The 18,716-nt window shown below is 38.4% G+C and overlaps 3 protein-coding genes across 3 annotated transcripts; 1 reads left to right on the top strand and 2 right to left on the bottom strand.

Moving 5' to 3' along the window:
• Positions 1–1,884: 1,884 nt before the first annotated feature.
• Positions 1,885–4,430, bottom strand: LOC103946955 (laccase-1-like). Its single transcript, XM_048590007.1, has 5 exons — positions 4,254–4,430; positions 3,888–4,039; positions 3,558–3,799; positions 3,323–3,448; positions 1,885–3,083 (listed from the first exon to the last, which is right to left on the bottom strand). Exons 1-5 carry the CDS (start codon positions 4,359–4,361, stop codon positions 1,963–1,965), a joined length of 1,749 nt encoding a protein of 582 aa, XP_048445964.1. The 5' UTR covers positions 4,362–4,430; the 3' UTR covers positions 1,885–1,962.
• A 4,705-nt stretch (positions 4,431–9,135) lies between these two features.
• On the top strand, positions 9,136–12,250 carry LOC103946954 (pentatricopeptide repeat-containing protein At4g02750). The gene is made up of 2 exons (XM_009357784.3): positions 9,136–10,797; positions 10,880–12,250. The coding sequence occupies exons 1-2, from the start codon at positions 9,250–9,252 to the stop codon at positions 11,684–11,686; spliced, it is 2,355 nt and encodes a 784-aa protein (XP_009356059.2). The 5' UTR covers positions 9,136–9,249; the 3' UTR covers positions 11,687–12,250.
• On the bottom strand, positions 12,221–16,509 carry LOC103946953 (mitogen-activated protein kinase 9). The gene is made up of 11 exons (XM_009357782.3): positions 16,100–16,509; positions 15,273–15,681; positions 15,065–15,192; positions 14,839–14,898; positions 14,575–14,724; positions 14,195–14,350; positions 13,937–14,074; positions 13,772–13,845; positions 13,464–13,568; positions 13,091–13,340; positions 12,221–12,706 (listed from the first exon to the last, which is right to left on the bottom strand). The coding sequence occupies exons 1-11, from the start codon at positions 16,460–16,462 to the stop codon at positions 12,632–12,634; spliced, it is 1,908 nt and encodes a 635-aa protein (XP_009356057.2). The 5' UTR covers positions 16,463–16,509; the 3' UTR covers positions 12,221–12,631.
• Between the last annotated feature and the right edge of the window lie 2,207 nt (positions 16,510–18,716).

Consider the following 18,716-nt stretch of genomic DNA (forward strand, 5'->3'; position numbering starts at 1 on the left):
TTAACTAATTCATCAACTGAGTTGCCACTAACAATTTGTTATTAGCATTGACAACATTTACAACATTGGAAAGACGAAGGTAACGATTTTTTGGTCTTTTAGAAGTGAGAACATCGAAGCCACCTAGGCAATTCTCTTATCTTTTGCCAAAACACCTAGTCCTTAGTTTAATGTCCATTTTGACTTGTAAACTTATAAACTTATAAGTGACCAAAGGGAATTGAGATTCTCTCTGAATTTCTGTGTCTAGAGTCAATGGATTCGGAAAATTTGACCACTCACTTTAAATTATATGGTTCTTATTACTCATTCCACTTAACCACCTTACACAACCTAAGAATTCAAATCCCTCTTTCTTTTTCTTCAACAATCCATCTCTTAGTTCTTAAGTTCCAAACACAAAAATCCAAAAAGAATCTCAACACAACCTAAGGCATCACACAAAGCAGAGTTTATGTTGCCTTGCAGAAAGTGAATAAAAGACTTCTCTCACGGTCAAACTTAAGCTTTCCAAGCGACACCTCCTCACTGTCATTCATGTTTTCTAATGGAGAAAAATTTCGATCGAATTATTTGACCATGTCATCTTTAGTAAGTCATCACTTCTTACAAAATCGTAAAATTATCATTCTTACCTTAGTTTACATTTATCTCACATGTCAGAGTGGCATTTCCAAGCAACCCTAGTGAAATTTCCATAAAGCATTTGCCAAATTTTTATATTGTTTTCTGGTATTAGCTGCACGCGTTCCACTCTAAAGCTGGCAGTAGTTCCAAAGAGAAAAAACTGCGTGGCTCTCACTTTTGTTTGTGAAAGCAATATGCTTCCCAGCCTTCTCTTTTTCTTTTTTATTTTTGTTCCAATTTGATCTTGTATGATATATTGTTAGAAAAATGTTCAGAGGATTTTTTTCATATTGAGATTTTTCATAAATTCTCTTAAACATCACAATTTAATGTTAATTTTCGTATTAATTTATAAAATATTGTACAAAAAATATAAAGTTATAGAAATGTCATGAAGAGTCGGACGAGTCTCCTTAGCATTTCTCATATTGTTATTGGAAATTAAATTACTATTATTATCGCTATTATCATCATTGAAACAAAAGTGTTTTTAAAGAGAGGGATTAAAGGTTGTTGAAAGTCTATGAAATATGGAAATTACTATTGTAGTTTCGACAGATTGGTCCACCAACCTTCTTTAACAATAGTCCTATTCAATTTAACAATAATTTCACTTTATCGTTTTGTAATTATTTCAGTTTTTGTAACCATTTGGCAGTACTTATTATTTATATTTTCTTAGAGTAAAAGAAATACATAAAAACTTGCCTATCTTACTCCTCACATAAGATATACATAGAAATCTCAGCCTAGGACGGAATGGGAGGACTATGTCTATCTCACAATTTGTCCTAACACACTACAATCTAGATGTCAAGTACGCATCTAAATTGAAGCGTGCTCGCCATCACCCAAGTATGTGACTAACCATAATAATCATGAGAGTATAACTAAAGTCGACAACTGATAACTCTAAAATTCTAGTTCATATGAATTAGTTATAAGCTGTCAACTTTAGTTATGCCTTCACACTTTTCATGTTACGTCACCCGTTTGAATGATGGTCAACACATCTCAACTTCGGTGCTTACTAAACATGGGGATTGGGTGTGTCATTTCCCATACCGGATAAGTACTCCAAAAGAATAAGTTCTCCAAAAGACGAGATTGAAAGGATGGAGAGCTTCAAAAGAAAAAAAAAAAAGTAGTTTTACTACTTTTCATACATTCCCGATGAAAATACTTATATCACACAGAAAACTCCCTAGTGCGGTCCTTGATACTCAAAAGTACAAAGCCTATATATTATATCAGGTATATATGTTCATAAAAAAAGAAGAGTTCAAAGCCATTGTTTAACAACAAATACTAATTCGAGTCGTCTATGAGAAAAACTCAGCATGACGGAAGATCATCAGGGGGGGGAAGCACACACTGAGACGGTTTAGGACCATTTTTCACAATAAACCCCGAGGCAAGACCCCAAGAAGTATGCTCTTCAAGGTGACAATGAATGAACCAAACTCCCGGATTGTCGGCCTTGAATCGAATCGCCGCCCATCCTCCGGTCGGAACTGCCACCGTGTTTCTCTCTGGAGGGTCAACGAGGTTGTACTTTGCCGGATCCTTGGTAGCATTGAAGTTTCCAAACCCCATACCGACAATAAAAAAGTTGTGTCCATGCACATGAATTGGATGGTTCTCAGTGTTAAGAAAACTTGTACCTTGTAGTACAATTTCTAAGTTTGTTCCGTGCTCCACTTCCATAATCTTAGTGCCAAATTTCGGGTTCACGTTCTCCGAAACTGGATCCACACCAGTGTAATCAAACGGCTTCAAAGGCTTCTCTGGGAAATCGGTGGAGTACTCGGCGCCTTTGAGCTTCTTGTAATGTGATTCTAAAATCGACAAGGCTGGACGAATGAAGGACTGGTTGTTCATAGAAGCTGCAAATCTCTTGCCAGCATAACCCTTGCAGGTTTTGTTGGCTGGACAATCTTGGAGATTTAGGCTTATAACTATTGCAACATGCTTGTCGACGGTTTTAGGCACGTTGCACGGATACTTGGGTGAGGCTAGGCTTCTGAGCTTGTAATTAAATTTAGTGACAAACTTCGTGTCTTCCATTTTAGGGAGGTTGTATTTTTCCGGTGCAAAAGTACTCGGCGCTTTCGGGGGATACTTAATTCTGTCACCCTTTGTGTTCTTGTAACGCAAGAAACCGGCTGTGGTGGAATTGTCGAAAGGGAAAACAGAGGTGAGGTAAGGCCAGGCCGCCATCAAAAAGGCACCCGAGGAGTCAGGGACTTGATTTGCAGTGAGCAAAACGTTGGTGGTTTGGCCAGGACCTACCATGATCGCTGAGGTTGTGAATGGTTTGGTGTACACGGCATCAATCTCCACGACAGTTAGTGTGTGATTAACCACAGCAAAGAAAAGCTCATCGTTGAGTGCCGCATTGATAATTCTAAGCAAGTAGGTTTTTCCATGTTCCACAGTTTTGATGAAGGTATCTGCTGCATAAGTACAACAAAGATCGTGTAAATTCTTTGTAGAAAAAAGAAAAAAATTGGTTGAAAATTAGGCCGCTCAAGACTGATTATGTAGGAAGTACTTCTGCACATAAAAGCTACACGTTCGAATTTTAATTAAAAATCAAAGTGCTTCATGGAAAAACACTTGAAAGCTTTCGAGAAACCACTTTTAGCCTTTACAGGAACAATCCTAGACGTACCCTTAAGTTTTGGATATATACCTTTGTTGGAGCAAGGATAGAGTGGTCCTGGCAACCCGTTGATGGTATAAGCATCTGAACTATTAGGTCCAGCTCCAGTCTTCATTTCAGCTTCCACTTTACCTACATCTGAACTCCACCATTCACCTGCAACATAGCAAAACACATGAGCAATTCAAGATCAGAAATTATGAACTCTCTAGAAAACATGGAACAAAAAATAATAGTCCTCCTGTACTTTTTTTCGTATAATTACCAAAAATGATGGGGAATTCTTCTTGAATTGGAGCGGAAAATGGAAAAGGCATGCGCGGATGGATGACAAGGGCGCCATAAACGGTAGCTCGTTGCCAGGCATAATGAGCATGCCACCAGAGAGTGCCTCTTTGGTATTCGACGGTGAACTTGTATGTGTAGGTATTGCCCCCTCTTATAGGACATTGTGTGATATAAGCTGGGCCGTCTGCCCATCCTGTTCTTAGTTGCTTCACACCATGCCTGCACTCATAGTAATAAACCAACAACTAAATTAGTATCTTAACAGAATCAAAGTCGGTGTGATTAATCTAAGTTTAGATAAACTCACCAATGGATGGTGGCGTTTTCGGCAACGTGGTTAGTGACCTTAATCTCAACATGATCACCTTCATAGACAGCAATGGTTGGCCCTGGAAACTCTCCATTCACTGTTAGAAGTGGCTTTGTGCTGCACAAACGAGTTACATTCTTCCACTCAACCTGAAAAAAAAAAAAAGAACCAAAAAGCAAATAAATCAAGCTTTCAATTTCCTACTTTCTTTTGGTAATCACATTACCGAAGATAGAACGGTGATTTTCACTCTCATTTTTCTTCTTTTGCACCCAGTTCAAATGGTAGAAAAAGAGATGAGTGCATGGGAGAAAAGGGAGTGCAAAAATTACTTCACTAAAATAAAAGCGGACTCCAGCTTACATTAAACTCAAAGCGTCGTGTTGTTTGCGAGAAACAAGACGGTAAAGCCCCGTTAAGTATGATTAGCATGAGCATTAATACACTATAATGCTGGCTCAAACTCTCCATAACTAAAACCTGAGAGCGGGCTCAGGACTCACTCTTTCTGTATAACGTATACTGCATGCACCAGTTGAGTTTTACCAAAACTTCCCTGCAAACTACCCCTTTATATACATGCTAAAATTGAAGAAAAAGTTCTTTATGCTAATAAATTTAAGTAAAGAAATATTTTGGTGACGCTAGATGAGTAGGTGAGGAGGGGTCGAGACACTGAACATGTCAAATTGAGTTTTTGAAAAGGTGGAAATTTGTTTGAAACCTTGGCTGCTAATAATGCAGTTCATAACTATTTGTTCAAACCTTTCTAAAGATAATTAAGTATTAATTATTGGGATTTTTTTCCACTAATTATTTGGCCAAACCTTTGTAGATTAAGAACTAAGAGCCGACTAAACCTTTATAAAGATAAGGTTTTTAGCCAAAATGGTTCTTGAGATTTGCATAACTCTTCACCTTGGTCCTTGAACTTTGAAATCCATAGAAGTAGCATCTGAGTTCGTCCACCATCAATTATTTTGGTTCTTTCGTGAAAAATTATGTTATACAAGGACCAAAATGACAAAAAATACCCTCAATTTAAAAAACAACGAGCCAAAATGATTTGAGAAAAACTTAGGGTGTTTTTGTCATTTTATCCTTGTCTAATGAAGATTTTCACATAATGACCAAAATGATTGATGGTGGACAAACTCAGGGACCACTTCCATCAATTTCATATCTCAATGATCAAATTGAGGAGTTTTGCTAATCTCATAAATTATTTTTGGCTAAAAAAGCCTAAAGATAATTATATTAATTTTTTGTTTTATTTGTCATTTTGTTATCCACCGTATTGTCTTTTCCTTCATCATTTGGTTCTTAATGGGTAGAAATTTGGGTCCCAAAAAAGATGGGTGGGTAGGTGTAGAAGCTATGATTGAAGAGAAGGAAGCTTGGACTAAACCAGTAGTATCTTTTTGCATTTCGCAAAACAGCACAGATTCGTTGTAGTTTCAATTAGTTCAAAGGTGTGACTTGTTTGGTTAGACCATTGCAATTTGCAGGCATGTGGCAAAGATTGCAGCATGAAGATTATAGAATATACATTTTAGTCAAAATGTTCTTTGAAATTAACATAATTTCTTATTTAATTCCTGTAATTTGAAATTGATAAAAGTAGTCTCTCAATTTGTCGACTATTAATCATTTTAGTCCTTGTAATTTGAAATTCATAGAAGTAGTCCCTGAGTTTGTCAATTGTCAATCATTTTGGTCATTTCATAAAAAAAAAATCTATTATATAAGGATCAAAATGACAAATAGCTCAACTCAAAAAACAAAACAAAAAAACTAAAATGATTTGACAAAAAATTGAGGGTGTCATTTTGGTCCTTATTTAATGCTGATTTTTCATGGAATGACCAAAATGATTTATGGTAGACAAACTTAATGACCATATGTCACATCCCGGCCCGGCCCCCCACCATATCCCAGGCTCGACTCCACCGTAGTATGATATTGTCCGCTTTGGGCTCCGACCACACCCTCGCGGTTTTGTTTCTGAGAACTCAGACGAGAACTTCCCAGTGGGTCACCTATCATGGGATTGCTCTCGCGCGCTCCTCGCTTAACTTCGGAGTTCCTATAAAACCCGAAACCAGAGCTCCAAAAGGCCTCGTGCTAGGTAGAGATGAGAATATACATATACAAGGCTTACAGGATCCACTTCCCTGGACGATGTGGGATGTTACAATCCAACCACCTTAGGGGCCCAACGTCCTTGTCGGCACACTTCAAGTCAAGGATTGGCTCTGATACCAAATTGTCACATCCTGGCCTGAGCCTCTGCCACATCCCGGGCTTGACTCCATTGTAGCACAATATTGTCCATTTTAGACCCCGACCACGCCCTCACGGTTTTGTTTCTAGAAACTCACACGAGAACTTCCCAGTGGGTCACCCATCATGGGTTTGCTCTCGCGCACTACTCGCTTAACTTTGGAGTTCCTACGAAACCCGAAGCTAATGAGCTCTCAAAAGGTTTCATGCTAGGTAGAGATGAGAATATACATAGAAGGCTTACATGATCCACTCCCCTGGACGATATGAGATGTTACACCATGTTTATCGATTTTAAATTTCAAAGACAAAAATAAGGAATTATCCTAGCCTAGTGCACCATTTTAAATGAAAAGCCTCATACATATGTATAAAAGTATAATTCTTTTGTTTCTTAGTCCCTTCACCAACTAAAGGTGAGCTAGCTAGCTAGCTAACTTAAATTATTTTTTTCCTCCAATAGATATGGTGAGGATGGAGATATGGAGGACAAACACCAACCATTTGATGAGGAGGGTGCTAAAGGAATCATACCAAAAGAAAATAATAAATAAATAAGTAAAAAGATGCCAAATGATGCTGTAGATATGATGTAGATGGGGGTTGGTTGAGTTTTGGAAATTTGTATATTAGTAATTGATGCCACTATATTGAGGCTACTTGTGGAGAAAATTTGGCTTGTAATTGGTGGTATTATCTTTTATTTAGTATTCTTCTCGTCATGTGATATTTTTTTTTTTTATATAAATTTTTGCATATACAATTATTTATTATGTTTGAAACATCTAATGGTGAATCCAGAAGTTTTTTTTCCTTGTGGCAAGATGTAGCTTAAATCCGCATCACTTTTTTCTCTTCTTGCCCAACATTCCAAATTCACTCCACAGTGCCCATTCTTGGCGTACCTTAATCCTCACAACAAACGTTTATCAAATAGGTTGCCCCCATATCAACTATAATCGTTCGTAAAAAAGTATGGAACACCATGTATAGCAAAGAGGGTGAGTAGCTAGGACCATACTAAACGAAGTGGAGAGAACTTGGGATGAATATGGTAGTAACAAGGGCGGTAGGGGAGATATCCATCACTTGTCCTCACGCGAATCCGCTGCTAGAACCATAGCCTACTAAAAGCCAGGCACTAGTTGATCAAAAACACTAAAAGCCAGGTCCTGGAAGAACTTGAGATTAAGCATCTTGTACTAATTAATTTTCTGTCCTTTTCAATCCCATACATCTTTCAGAAGCTATATGAACATAGTTTAATGTAATTAGGGCAACAAATTGCCAATTTTCACACGGTCCCTTGGAAGAATCTAACATGTTATAAGATGCTTCTATACAGTAAGGTAAACCTAAATCATTTCGCATTTTCTGTAAGTGTATTTGTATTTCTGATTTTCTGCATATACTGCCATGCATTACTGAGATGTGCATCAACTTCTTTTCTTGGTCAAGATTGGCAAACTGCGTTTGTTTACAAGTTTTTCTGTAAGTTGATCGTGTAAGTCGCGATATGAAGTCAGCTTCTTCCTTTGTAGAAGCACCACGTAGTGTAGTACTAATAAATGATAATAATACAAAAACAACAAAGATTTATCTTACTGAGTGTGATCGGCTGTATGAATTCTAAAATGTCATTACGCTCGATTTTGCGATTTTTTTTGTTAACTCTAAATATTCTAAGTCTTTTTTAGAAGTTTCTTCCAAGTCTTCTCTTGGAATTTTCTTCCAAGTCTTCTTAGGTCTTCATTTACTCTTTTGCCCTGAGCTGCTTATCTCATAATCGCACATTCTATTATGAGACAGAGGCTTAAGGCAACAGGAGTAAAGAATGACTCAGAAATAGAGTACTTGAAACTAACAGAAAACTTGATGCAAAACCTAGTACATTAGTGTTCTTGGATTCGTAATATTAAAATAGTAATAATAATTACCAAATATGATAATTGGCTAAAAGATAATAGACATTTCGAGTTATAAAAAATCTATGAAGTAGTTGACCGACTTTGACTTTAAAGCAACTGGATTGTATTACTAACACGAGGAATATTATGAAATCAAGCATTGTAGTCAGGATAAGGAAACTACAAATTCTTTACATTTAGAAATATATGTCAACCCTCAAACCTAAAGCCAAAAGCTTTGCCTGGATGTGATGTGAGTCCTCATCAACTAGACATTCCACTCAAATTTTCCACAACGTACTGTGAAGCTGTAGGTCCCAATTTCAAAAAACTTTTATTAGGTCTACTAGGCATGTTTATGCTAATCAAGTGAAATTTTAGCTTAAAATAGTATGATAGTTTCTTCAATTAGATAAATCTTCGGCAAGCAACATGATCACATCTGTTGTTCAATTAACCTCGCAAAAAAGGAGATCTGTAGATCCGATTTATGTTGATCTCACGCATGTAAGAGAGCTGCTTTATTTCGCTATGTGACAATTATACTCTAAAATCTCTCATTCAATTGAATCCCATTTTTATCAAGGTTAAAATCCATGTAAAGGACAAGTAGAACTTAGGGCAAGTTTGGTAGGCTGGTTTGGATTGGTTTGAATGGGACTTGAGTATTGGATTGTGCTGGCTTGGACAAGCTTGGAAACTCATATCTAAGTTGTGTTTCTAAATCTCACTTATTTTGGATTTAGATTTGAGATTCAAATTTGATTCGTGATACGCTTAATTCTGACAAACACAAGACTCGTGTTCAATTTAATTGGATTTCTCTTATCCAGTCCGGTCCACCAAACAAGCCCATAAAAGCGGATGAGGATCCTCTCCGAATTCTCTCACATCTTATCCGTTCACCGTTCATTGTGCGGTTAATATTTAATTTTAAATATAAAAAAAATCATAATGATTTATGACCGCATATTGTAAAATAAACAAATAGGAGATGAGAGATCCTCACAAAGAGGATCCGGATAGGATCCAAATCCCTTAAAAGCTGAACCAACTAACTAGATAATTAAAAAGGAGGGCCAAAATTCTAAATTACTCAATTCGTAGGCAATCAAACTCCATTCTTTACGTTTTGCATGCCGAGGAGAAGCAAATTTTGAAGGGAGACAATGCGCGGGAGTTATAGTTTCAGACCGTTGCACAGCGGCAGCGGCAACTTCTGCTCCCGGTCATTCAAATCCCAGCAACCCATCAACATCAAGGACCGAACAGGAAATCCCACTTCTCAAAATCCAATCCCATCGAAGAAAACACTAACCCAGAAACGCAGATCCATGAACAAGTTATCCAACTCCTACGACTCCGAAATTGTGAAATCGAACATGGACATCACCACCCACATGCGCAACGGCCGATGCGAAGCCGCTCTGCTTGTCTTCAACGCCATGCCCCGGCGGAGCCCCGTGTCCTATAACGCTATGGTATCTGGGTACCTAGCAAATGGCAAGTTTGATCTTGCAAAGGACATGTTTGAGAAAATGCCTGAGAGAGACCTGGTTTCTTGGAATGTGATGCTTAGTGGGTATGTGAGGAACAGGAATCTTGGTGCCGCTCGTGCCTTGTTTGAACGAATGCCCGAGAAGGATGTTGTTTCGTGGAATGCTATGTTGTCGGGTTATGCCCAGAACGGGTATGTTGATGAGGCGAGGACGATTTTTCAAGGGATGCCGGATAAGAATGAGATTTCGTGGAATGGGTTGCTTGCAGCGTATGTGCAGAATGGAAGGGTAGAAGATGCTCGTAGGTTGTTTGAGTTGAAAGCAGATTGGGAAGCAGTTTCTTGGAATTGTTTGATGGGTGGGTTTGTAAAACAAAAGAGATTGGTTAATGCTAGGCAGCTTTTTGACCAGATGCCTGTGAGGGATGAAGTTTCCTGGAATACCATGATCACGGGATATGCGCAGAATGGGCAAATGTCAGAAGCTAGGAGATTGTTTGAGGAGTGTCCAATTCGGGATGTGTTTGCATGGACATCAATGCTTTCGGGTTATGTGCAGAATGGAATGCTGGATGAAGCAAGAAGTATCTTTGATGAAATGCCAGAAAAGAATTCGGTTTCGTGGAATGCAATGATTGCAGGTTATGTACAATGCAAGAGAATGGACATGGCAACGAAATTGTTTGAGGCAATGCCTTCTCGGAATGCCAGTTCATGGAATACCATTTTAACTGGCTATGCTCAGAGTGGTGATATTGTTCGTGCCAAGTTAATCTTTGATAGCATGCCTCGGCGCGATTCCATCTCTTGGGCGGCTATTATTGCTGGTTATGCTCAAAATGGTTATAGTGAAGAGGCTTTGCAACTCTTTGTAGAGATGAAAAGAGACGGGGAAAGGTTGACTAGGTCTTCCTTTACCTGTGCTTTGAGCACCTGTGCTGAAATTGCAGCTTTGGAGTTGGGGAAGCAATTGCACGGCCGTATGACAAAAGCAGGATACGAAACTGGGTGCTATGTGGGGAATGCACTACTTGTAATGTACTGTAAATGTGGAAGCATTGAGGAAGCATATGACGTTTTCCAAGGAATAGCTGAAAAGGATGTTGTCTCTTGGAACACGATGATCTATGGCTATGCAAGGCATGGATTTGGCTTAAAGGCACTTAAAGTTTTTGACTCAATGAAGGCGGCGGGTATCAAACCAGATGATGTAACAATGGTAATTGTTAATTCATTGACCTTATTGATTTGAACTCCTCAACGTCGTCTAATGGTTTATTTTTCTTTTGATTCCATTTCAGGTTGGCGTGTTGTCTGCTTGTAGTCATACTGGTCTGGTAGACAGGGGCACCGAATATTTTTATTCAATGAATCAGGATTATGGCATAACAGCAAATTCAAAACACTATACCTGCATGATTGACCTTTTAGGTAGAGCAGGGCGCTTGGAGGAAGCGCAGAATTTGATGAGAGATATGTCTTTTGAACCTGATGCTGCAATGTGGGGAGCTCTGCTTGGTGCAAGCCGGATTCATGGCAATACCAAGTTAGGTGAAAAGGCTGCTAAGATAATTTTCGAGATGGAGCCTGAAAATGCAGGAATGTATGTTCTTCTCTCGAATTTATATGCAGCTTCAGGCAGATGGGGCGATGTCAATAAGATGAGATTGAAGATGAGGGATAAAGGTGTCAGGAAAGTACCTGGATATAGCTGGGTTGAAGTCCAAAACAAGACTCATACATTTTCAGTTGGGGACACTATACACCCTGACAAGGACAAGATATATGCCTTCTTAGAAGAGTTAGATTTGGAAATGAAGCGGGAGGGGTATGTTTCGTCTACAAAGCTGGTTTTGCACGATGTGGAAGAGGAAGAGAAAGAGCATATGCTGAAGTATCACAGCGAGAAATTAGCGGTGGCATTTGGGATTCTTTCGATTCCAGCTGGGAGGCCAGTCCGCGTGATAAAGAACTTGCGAGTTTGTGAAGACTGCCATAATGCCATCAAGTACATATCCAAGATTGTGGGAAGGACAATAATCCTAAGGGATTCCCACCGCTTCCACCACTTCACCGGAGGTAATTGTTCATGCGGGGATTACTGGTGAGAATCGATGACTTCATTGTGATGAAGAAAAGAAAATTGAGGATTCTATTGCAATTACTCTCCGTTCTTTGAAAAAGTCCGTCAGATCATCCCTGCTCCCGCCATTGGTGCTGTATTTACAGTGTGCGCAAGAGAAAACTTGTTAGTCTACACCTCAGTGAAGTGATGAGAAATCGGAGTGGCAAGCGAAAGTTCGATCGAGGAGAAATACATCCCAGTGATGAACATTTGAAATGATTAGTTAGAAGCGGCTTGATAATTTTGCCATGTTACAACTTACAAGTGAAACCGAGGTGGAGGGGTGAATTGGTTAAAGAGCATTCAAACCTTGGACGAGGTCCCGAGTTCGATTCCCCCTCCACCAACATCGTTTGTATAAAAAAAAAAAAAGGATAACGAGTTCGATTCTCTCTGTAAATGCATAATGAGGTGGTAGAGCGGATGTGTTCACCTGTGAACCCGTGTTTGAATTCTCCCACCCATAATTTAGATTAGTCTTGGCGTAGAATATTGCTCGTGTCAAAAATTGAAAAACTAATAATAACATACGCTATATTTCCATCAATTTTGTTTCTATTACATATCACACAATCATTAAACAACGGGAAAAATACATAAAATAAAATAAGTAATAATAATAATATAAAAAAAAGTCTTGTCCGTGAAACGGCCTCATTTTAAATTCCGCACAGGCCCCTAGACTCTCAGAACCGCCCCGGACTTACAGCAGAGCAATTTCCTATGTGTTGTGCTTACACAACGAAGGAAAAATAAATCGACGAGTCCTCCTAAATGGTGTTAGCTTCTAACTGAAAATAACATATATGTATTCGGTTTCGAATGTTGATTGTTACAGAGCACCCTTTCTACTAAATACGGGGAAAGGAGGCGGACCACAAGGTTGCACCTGTTTTTTTTTTTTTCTAACACAGATCGATGAAGAAGCTCAGGCGCGAAGAGCTTGAACCTTTTGGGTCAAACCATCAACTGACTCGTCGTTGATCTCCGCAATTGCTCCCTCCTGTGGGAAAAAAAATGTAAGCATCCATATAAGCATTTTACACAACAGATCCATCATATATTAGTAGCCCGGAATGGATTGATTAAAACAAGTATAAAGAGAAAAGCAACAAAATACCATTACTAACGTTTTTATCACAATTCCAAACTTAGTTTTTTATATCTGTTAATTATGCTTAGTTACTTGAACTTCCAAAACGCATGGAATTTCGAATATCACGTAAAGTATGATTGCTCACTCAAGTTTTTTGAGACACTTTGATTTTCAGACAACTAGCGACCTTTTTTTAAGTGTAACGGAGATCTATCACCAAATTGTATGCAAGATGCCTGAGTCATGATCAAACAGGAGGAAGTGAGGTACATATGAAATGATGCTACTTACCTCTGAATCTTCTTTCGGTTTTACACCTATACACTTGGAAGCACTAATGCTAGCACTCTTCAATAGGCTACGACTGGTTACTGGTGTGTAGACTGTCTTGCTAGGTCCATTCTGTCCATCAGCATTTACGGTGCCATCAGGTTGCTCCGGCCCTGGAGGACTCTCAAGAGTTGAGGCAACAGAAGCAGCAGTCCTTTCCAAATCATTGTCGTGGCCAGCATTCTCAACCTTGGGTCCACAAACCCGCTCTCTAAGGAATAAGACGTCACAGTAATTAAGATGAACTAATAAGGTAGAAGCTAGAAGCGATTTGATTTGTTCCTCAAGACATCTAAATCAAACTTAATCCCTAAATGCTTATCCAAAAACATACCTGGGCAAGGAAGCATGTTGCCTTTGCAGTGGAGGGGTACCCCTTTCACCTTTACCATAGTTCTCCTCGAAATGTGCAAACTGCCGCTTAAATCGATCAACCCCACTAGAATGACATAAGGCGATGATACAAGGTTAATAACTCCAAGAACCAAAAATTCAGACTGGAGACTTATAAAGCGAAGTGGTGAATGAAAAACTACTATTATCTATATCTAGATAAACTCAAGGTTTTTGTTTTTTGTTTCAGCCCATTGGCCGGAACACATAACAGGGAGTGGCCCGTCCGGGAACCAATAGCCTCCTCACCTAGGATACATAAAGCTGGTCTGATCTCCACCTCGGAGATACTCCTGCAGCATCTGTGGATGATACTCCAAAATCTGTTTCAACACAATATATGTTATAGCAATAGTGAAGCAGAAGAAACCACAATGCTAGAAATCAAACAAGTATTAACCTTTAAGTCCATACCTCCCTATAGATTAACTCTCTAACATCATCTTTTGTCAACTTCCTTCGTTCAAACTCAAACTCAAGTTTTGAAATGGGTTGGGTGGACGGCTCACGGTCAACATTTGCCAAACCATGAAAGTAAGGATCAGCTAATGCCTGCAAGCGTAAGCATTAGGGATTTATGAGGCACTGTGATCCCAATCAGTTTTGAAGGATGCATCATGGTATGCAGTATATATCACAAATGTTGCATGTACTCAAATTACTTAACCTTACCTCTTCAGCTGTCAGACGATCCTTTGGATCAAAGGCAAGGAGCTGCTCCAGTAAGCGAAGAGCCAAGGGATCAACACCAGGGAACTTATGTGTGAAAGGAACTGGTTGTTTTTTCCGCATGCTACTCAGGTACCTTCTTGCCTTTTCATTCCGAATCTGCCAGGGACATGAAAAAGTAATTATTTGATGAAACAAATAAGAATTTGGCAGTTACATGCAAGAATATGGATGGTTTACTACAAGAATTGTAAGAACAAAGTAAACTGAGAAGTTCAGTGGCAGCCTGCTAAAAGTTTTATTTTTTTTATTTGGCCAGCACGAGAAATAATTACTGCGTCTTTTGATGACAGAGTAGTAGTTATTAGAATAAAATAACTGACCCTTGCAATAGATTCTGCAGAAGGCGTGCCAAGCAAATCGGTCATGAGATCCAATTGGTGCACCACATTTTTACCAGGAAACAGCGGTTTGCCAGTGAGTATTTCCGCAAATATGCATCCTATGCTCCAAATATCAATTGCAGGAGTGTACTGCCAAAATTATGGTGATAGACAATAAATCTACAGTCGATAATAAAGAATCATCTTATCCTCCAATAGATACATATATACAATATAAGATCTTAGAAATGAAGCGTAGCTTACCTTTGAGAAAAATGAACCGCACAGCTCAGGAGCACGGTACCATCGAGTTGCAACATAATCCTTCACAAAAGTAAGAAGCTTAGTCCACAAGCAGTATTGTTTATAGGCCTAGTGTTTGCAACTTATAAATTAAAGAAATCAACGACTTCTAATTAGCAACCACAAAAGTAGAGATTTTAGGAGTTGTGTGGAGTCATGCCATGATTGGCACAACTGAACAACTTACTGTCCAAAAAATAGCAGACGGGGCATCATTGAAAGATACACGAGCAAGGCCAAAGTCACATATCTTTAATTTGCAGTCAGCATTAGCAAGAATGTTTTTTGGCTTTAAATCTCGATGAAATACATTTGCTACAAGATACAGAGGAAATTTAATTATTAATTATCGTCACTATGGCAAAAGCCAAAAGAAATTACTGAAAAATACAAACCTGTATGAGTATACTTTAGGCCACGGAGAAGCTGGTACAAGAAAAATTGATAATGTTCAGGAGTAAGATCATCATTTGCCTTAATAACTTGGTGAAGGTCAGATTCCATCAACTCAAAAACAACATAAATATCTCTGAACTCTCGTCGTGAAGGAGGAAGCATAATGTGCTTTATTTCAACAATATCAGGATGACGAAGCAAGCGAAGGAGCTTAATTTCTCTCAGGATCCTTGTAGCATCCGAAACATGCTCGAAAACATCATTAATTTTCTTGATTGCAACCTTTTCTCCAGTGTGCGTGTCAATTGCAGAACCCACGACGCCATAACTTCCTTTCCCAATGACTTCCTGAACCTGGTATCGACTTCCCTCTCCATACTCGGTGAAGAATTCTGTTTCTAGATTGCCCTGCATTAAAGAACAACAACCATTATTAGTGATCAAAATATACGTGATTATCTATAAACAAGCATAGAGGAGTAAGGAAACAACATGAACATTGTAATTCCTTCGATCCAGAAAATGCTTTTTAACGAATTCACACAAAACAGCCACATTCGCCGAGTTGGTTTAAAGCATTCAATCTTACACCCCTAAGGACCCGAATTCCCCCTCCCCAATATTTGTTGTATCAAAAGTCCATCTCTTTCTATCTCCTATACCATGAAGCTCTAAAATTTTGGAGGTATTCAATAAAATTCCAAACAAAACACCCCACATTCAACCAAGCACAATCAAAGCAAGAAAAACCAAATCAGATCAACACCCAGATGAACAAATTCAAAAACAAAAGAAACCCAGATCGTAAAAATACAAAAAAAGGAACCTTCTTCTGTGAATCCATGGGGTGAGCAGCTCTGAAGTCGGCCCTTGTAGGAACTCTGATGACCTTCAATCCTGAAATGTCAAAGTCGTCCTCAACCTCAAACTGCAGATGGTGCTGGTTCTCCCGGCCTCGTTTTTGTTCCGGCTGATGAGAATCGGACGGTTGGGCGCTTAAATCGGAGACGTGGGCACCATTGTGATCATTGCCCAGTTTATTAATTTTATTGTTGTCGGTGTAGTTATGATTATTATTTGGATTAGAAGTATTAATAATAGTTGCGGAAGTGGAAGTGGAAGAAGAAGAAGACGAGCGACGTTGAAACCAGCGACGGACACCCTCCACCAGAGTAGCTCCACTCCCCATATACTCTGCCCGCTCTCTCTCTGTCTCTCTCTCCTCCTCTCAGCCACACAATTGCAGCATTGCCCGCTCTCTCTCTCTCTCTCCTCTCACGCACTATTTTCTCGCTCTTTTATCGGAGATTTTCTTTCGTGTCCGATGGTCCCCGTGCAGAGAGAGAGTTTTGATTAGGTGCACAGATGGGGAGGGATGGCAATGTCAACCGTGCCGTGCACTTTACCAAGTTCTGCATTTTGGAAGATGGGCTTTTGGTGTGCATTATACCATCAGCATAAAAATGCAATAATTACATGGAGCGGAAATCAAATTTCTAAATCAAATTTTATAAACAAAAAATGTAGATATTGATGATTAGATTATATTTAAGTATTTATGAACGTGTTTATTTTCTATTATGATTCATCATTTGATTTAAAATTTTGATCTCCCTAACATTATCTTAAAAAGGTTTTTTAGCCAAAATGATCACTGAGATTTGCATAACTCCCTGAGATTTGAAATTGATAGAATTGGTCCCCGAGATTGTCCACCATCAATCATTTTGGTTATTTTGTGAAAAATCTCCATTAAATAAGAATAAAATGACAAGAATACCCTCAATTTTTGTCAAATCATTTTGGCTTGTTGTTTATTGAACTAAGGGTATTTTTATCATTTTGATCCTTATTTAACATAATGTTTCTCGGAATGACCAAAATGATTGATGGTGAACAATTTCAATGACCACTTCTATTAATTTCAAATCTCATGGACTAAAGTAATGAGTTATGCAAATCTCATAGACCATTTTGTCTAAAAAACCTCTTAAAAATAAGAAGACCTCAAGTATGATATAATCTTACGGGGGAATTTTCGATATTATATGGGTGTTACATGCAGTGGTCTAAGGACTGGTTTGGTATTGTTGTGTTTTGAAAAAAAACTGCTTATGCTGTGCTGTGAGAATAAGCAGCTGTGAAATAAAGCAGCAAATGTTTGGTAAACTTTTTTGTAAAAGTGTTTTTTTTTTTTTAAATAACAGTATTATATTGTTTGCTAAACTTTTATATAAAACAGATGTGAAAAAAAACTGGTTTTTCAAAGCTTGGTTTTGCAGCTTCTTGTTTTTGGCTTTTTTTCACCCAAAACTGTGAAAAAAAAGCTGAAACTGAATGTTTACCAAACACAAAAACAGCTCCCAGCTTTTTTTTATACCAGCTTCAGAATCACTTCAGTACCAAACCAGGCCTAAGAATGGGCTAGCGGCTGCCTAGGCATTGGACGTTAGTTTTCAAAAGGATTTTGGACAAAACGGTCATTAAAACCAGAGAGAGACTAGACGGTTTAGGCAGTAAGCAGTCTAGACGGCACTAGGCGGTTCCAAATTTAAGTTAACTAATTAAATTAAGGTGGAAAATATGTAACCTACCTAAAGGAAACCTAGAAGCTCACGCGGAACATCTAATCTTGTCGCTCTGTGTCTGTGCAAATCCAGAAGCTGCATCTTGTCTCCTCGATCCTACAAACCCAGACTTGATGAGTTGATCCTACAAGCTCCGCAACTCTGCCTCTGCGTCGTATCTCTTTCGCCATGTTTACAATTTGATTCTTTGTAAATATTATGTGATTTAAACACTACACACATACCTCTGAACTCATTCTTTATCTGGAGGAAATCACGATGGATGAGATGAGAGTCGAGGCCCACTGACTATTGTCAAATTATTCTTTTCCTTTGTAAATCATGCAAAGCTTTTGATTGTTAATTTGCTCACTGAATTAGAATCAGGAACCGTTGTTACATTTTTAATTTGTTAATTTGCTTATTGAGCCTTTTGGTTTTTACTGTATTATATCTTTATTTCATTTCTAATACAAGTGTAGTTTTTTTTTTTTCCTAAATGTTAACAGTCAATTATTTATATGAAATAATAATAAATTAACTTAATCAGCATAGGTGTTAGCCTCCAGCCTACCGTCCAACTAGTGCCAAACATCTTTTAGAGCAATGGTTAAGTGTGTGTACTCTTTTGGAGCTGTTTGATAATCATTTCATCATTAGTTTTTAGTTTTAGTCTTCAGGTTTCAGTTGTTTAAAAACTAAAATATTGTTTGGTAACTACTTCTAGTTTTTAAAAAAATGAAAATTACTTTATTAAGCGTTCAAAATTTAGCCTTAAATTTTCAATTTTCCTTTTATGACAGTGAGGCATTGCTTCCATCACTAATCAGAAGAACACCAAATTCTCCTATGGGTGCTTCAATAACATTATAGTCA

Source organism: the organism of the source record quoted next, unplaced genomic scaffold, assembly GCF_019419815.1.
Source record: "Pyrus x bretschneideri cultivar Hongxiangsu unplaced genomic scaffold, Pyrus_bretschneideri_v1 Contig3, whole genome shotgun sequence".
In the NCBI taxonomy this organism is placed as follows: Eukaryota; Viridiplantae; Streptophyta; class Magnoliopsida; order Rosales; family Rosaceae; genus Pyrus; species Pyrus x bretschneideri.

Excerpts from the sequence above, each read along its gene's own strand:
- LOC103946955 (XM_048590007.1), bottom strand. The coding sequence starts at position 4,361 with ATGGAGAGTTTGAGCCAGCATTATAGTGTATTAATGCTCATGCTAATC. Across the intron at positions 3,800-3,887 it reads GAAAACGCCACCATCCATTG|GCATGGTGTGAAGCAACTAA; the intron begins GTGAGTTTATCT and ends CTATGAGTGCAG. Across the intron at positions 3,084-3,322 it reads CTATCCTTGCTCCAACAAAG|CAGATACCTTCATCAAAACT; the intron begins GTATATATCCAA and ends GTACTTATGCAG.
- LOC103946954 (XM_009357784.3), top strand. The coding sequence starts at position 9,250 with ATGCGCGGGAGTTATAGTTTCAGACCGTTGCACAGCGGCAGCGGCAAC. Across the intron at positions 10,798-10,879 it reads AACCAGATGATGTAACAATG|GTTGGCGTGTTGTCTGCTTG; the intron begins GTAATTGTTAAT and ends ATTCCATTTCAG.
- LOC103946953 (XM_009357782.3), bottom strand. The coding sequence starts at position 16,462 with ATGGGGAGTGGAGCTACTCTGGTGGAGGGTGTCCGTCGCTGGTTTCAA. Across the intron at positions 15,682-16,099 it reads CCATGGATTCACAGAAGAAG|GGCAATCTAGAAACAGAATT; the intron begins GTTCCTTTTTTT and ends TCTTTAATGCAG. Across the intron at positions 15,193-15,272 it reads CCTAAAGTATACTCATACAG|CAAATGTATTTCATCGAGAT; the intron begins GTTTGTATTTTT and ends TGTATCTTGTAG.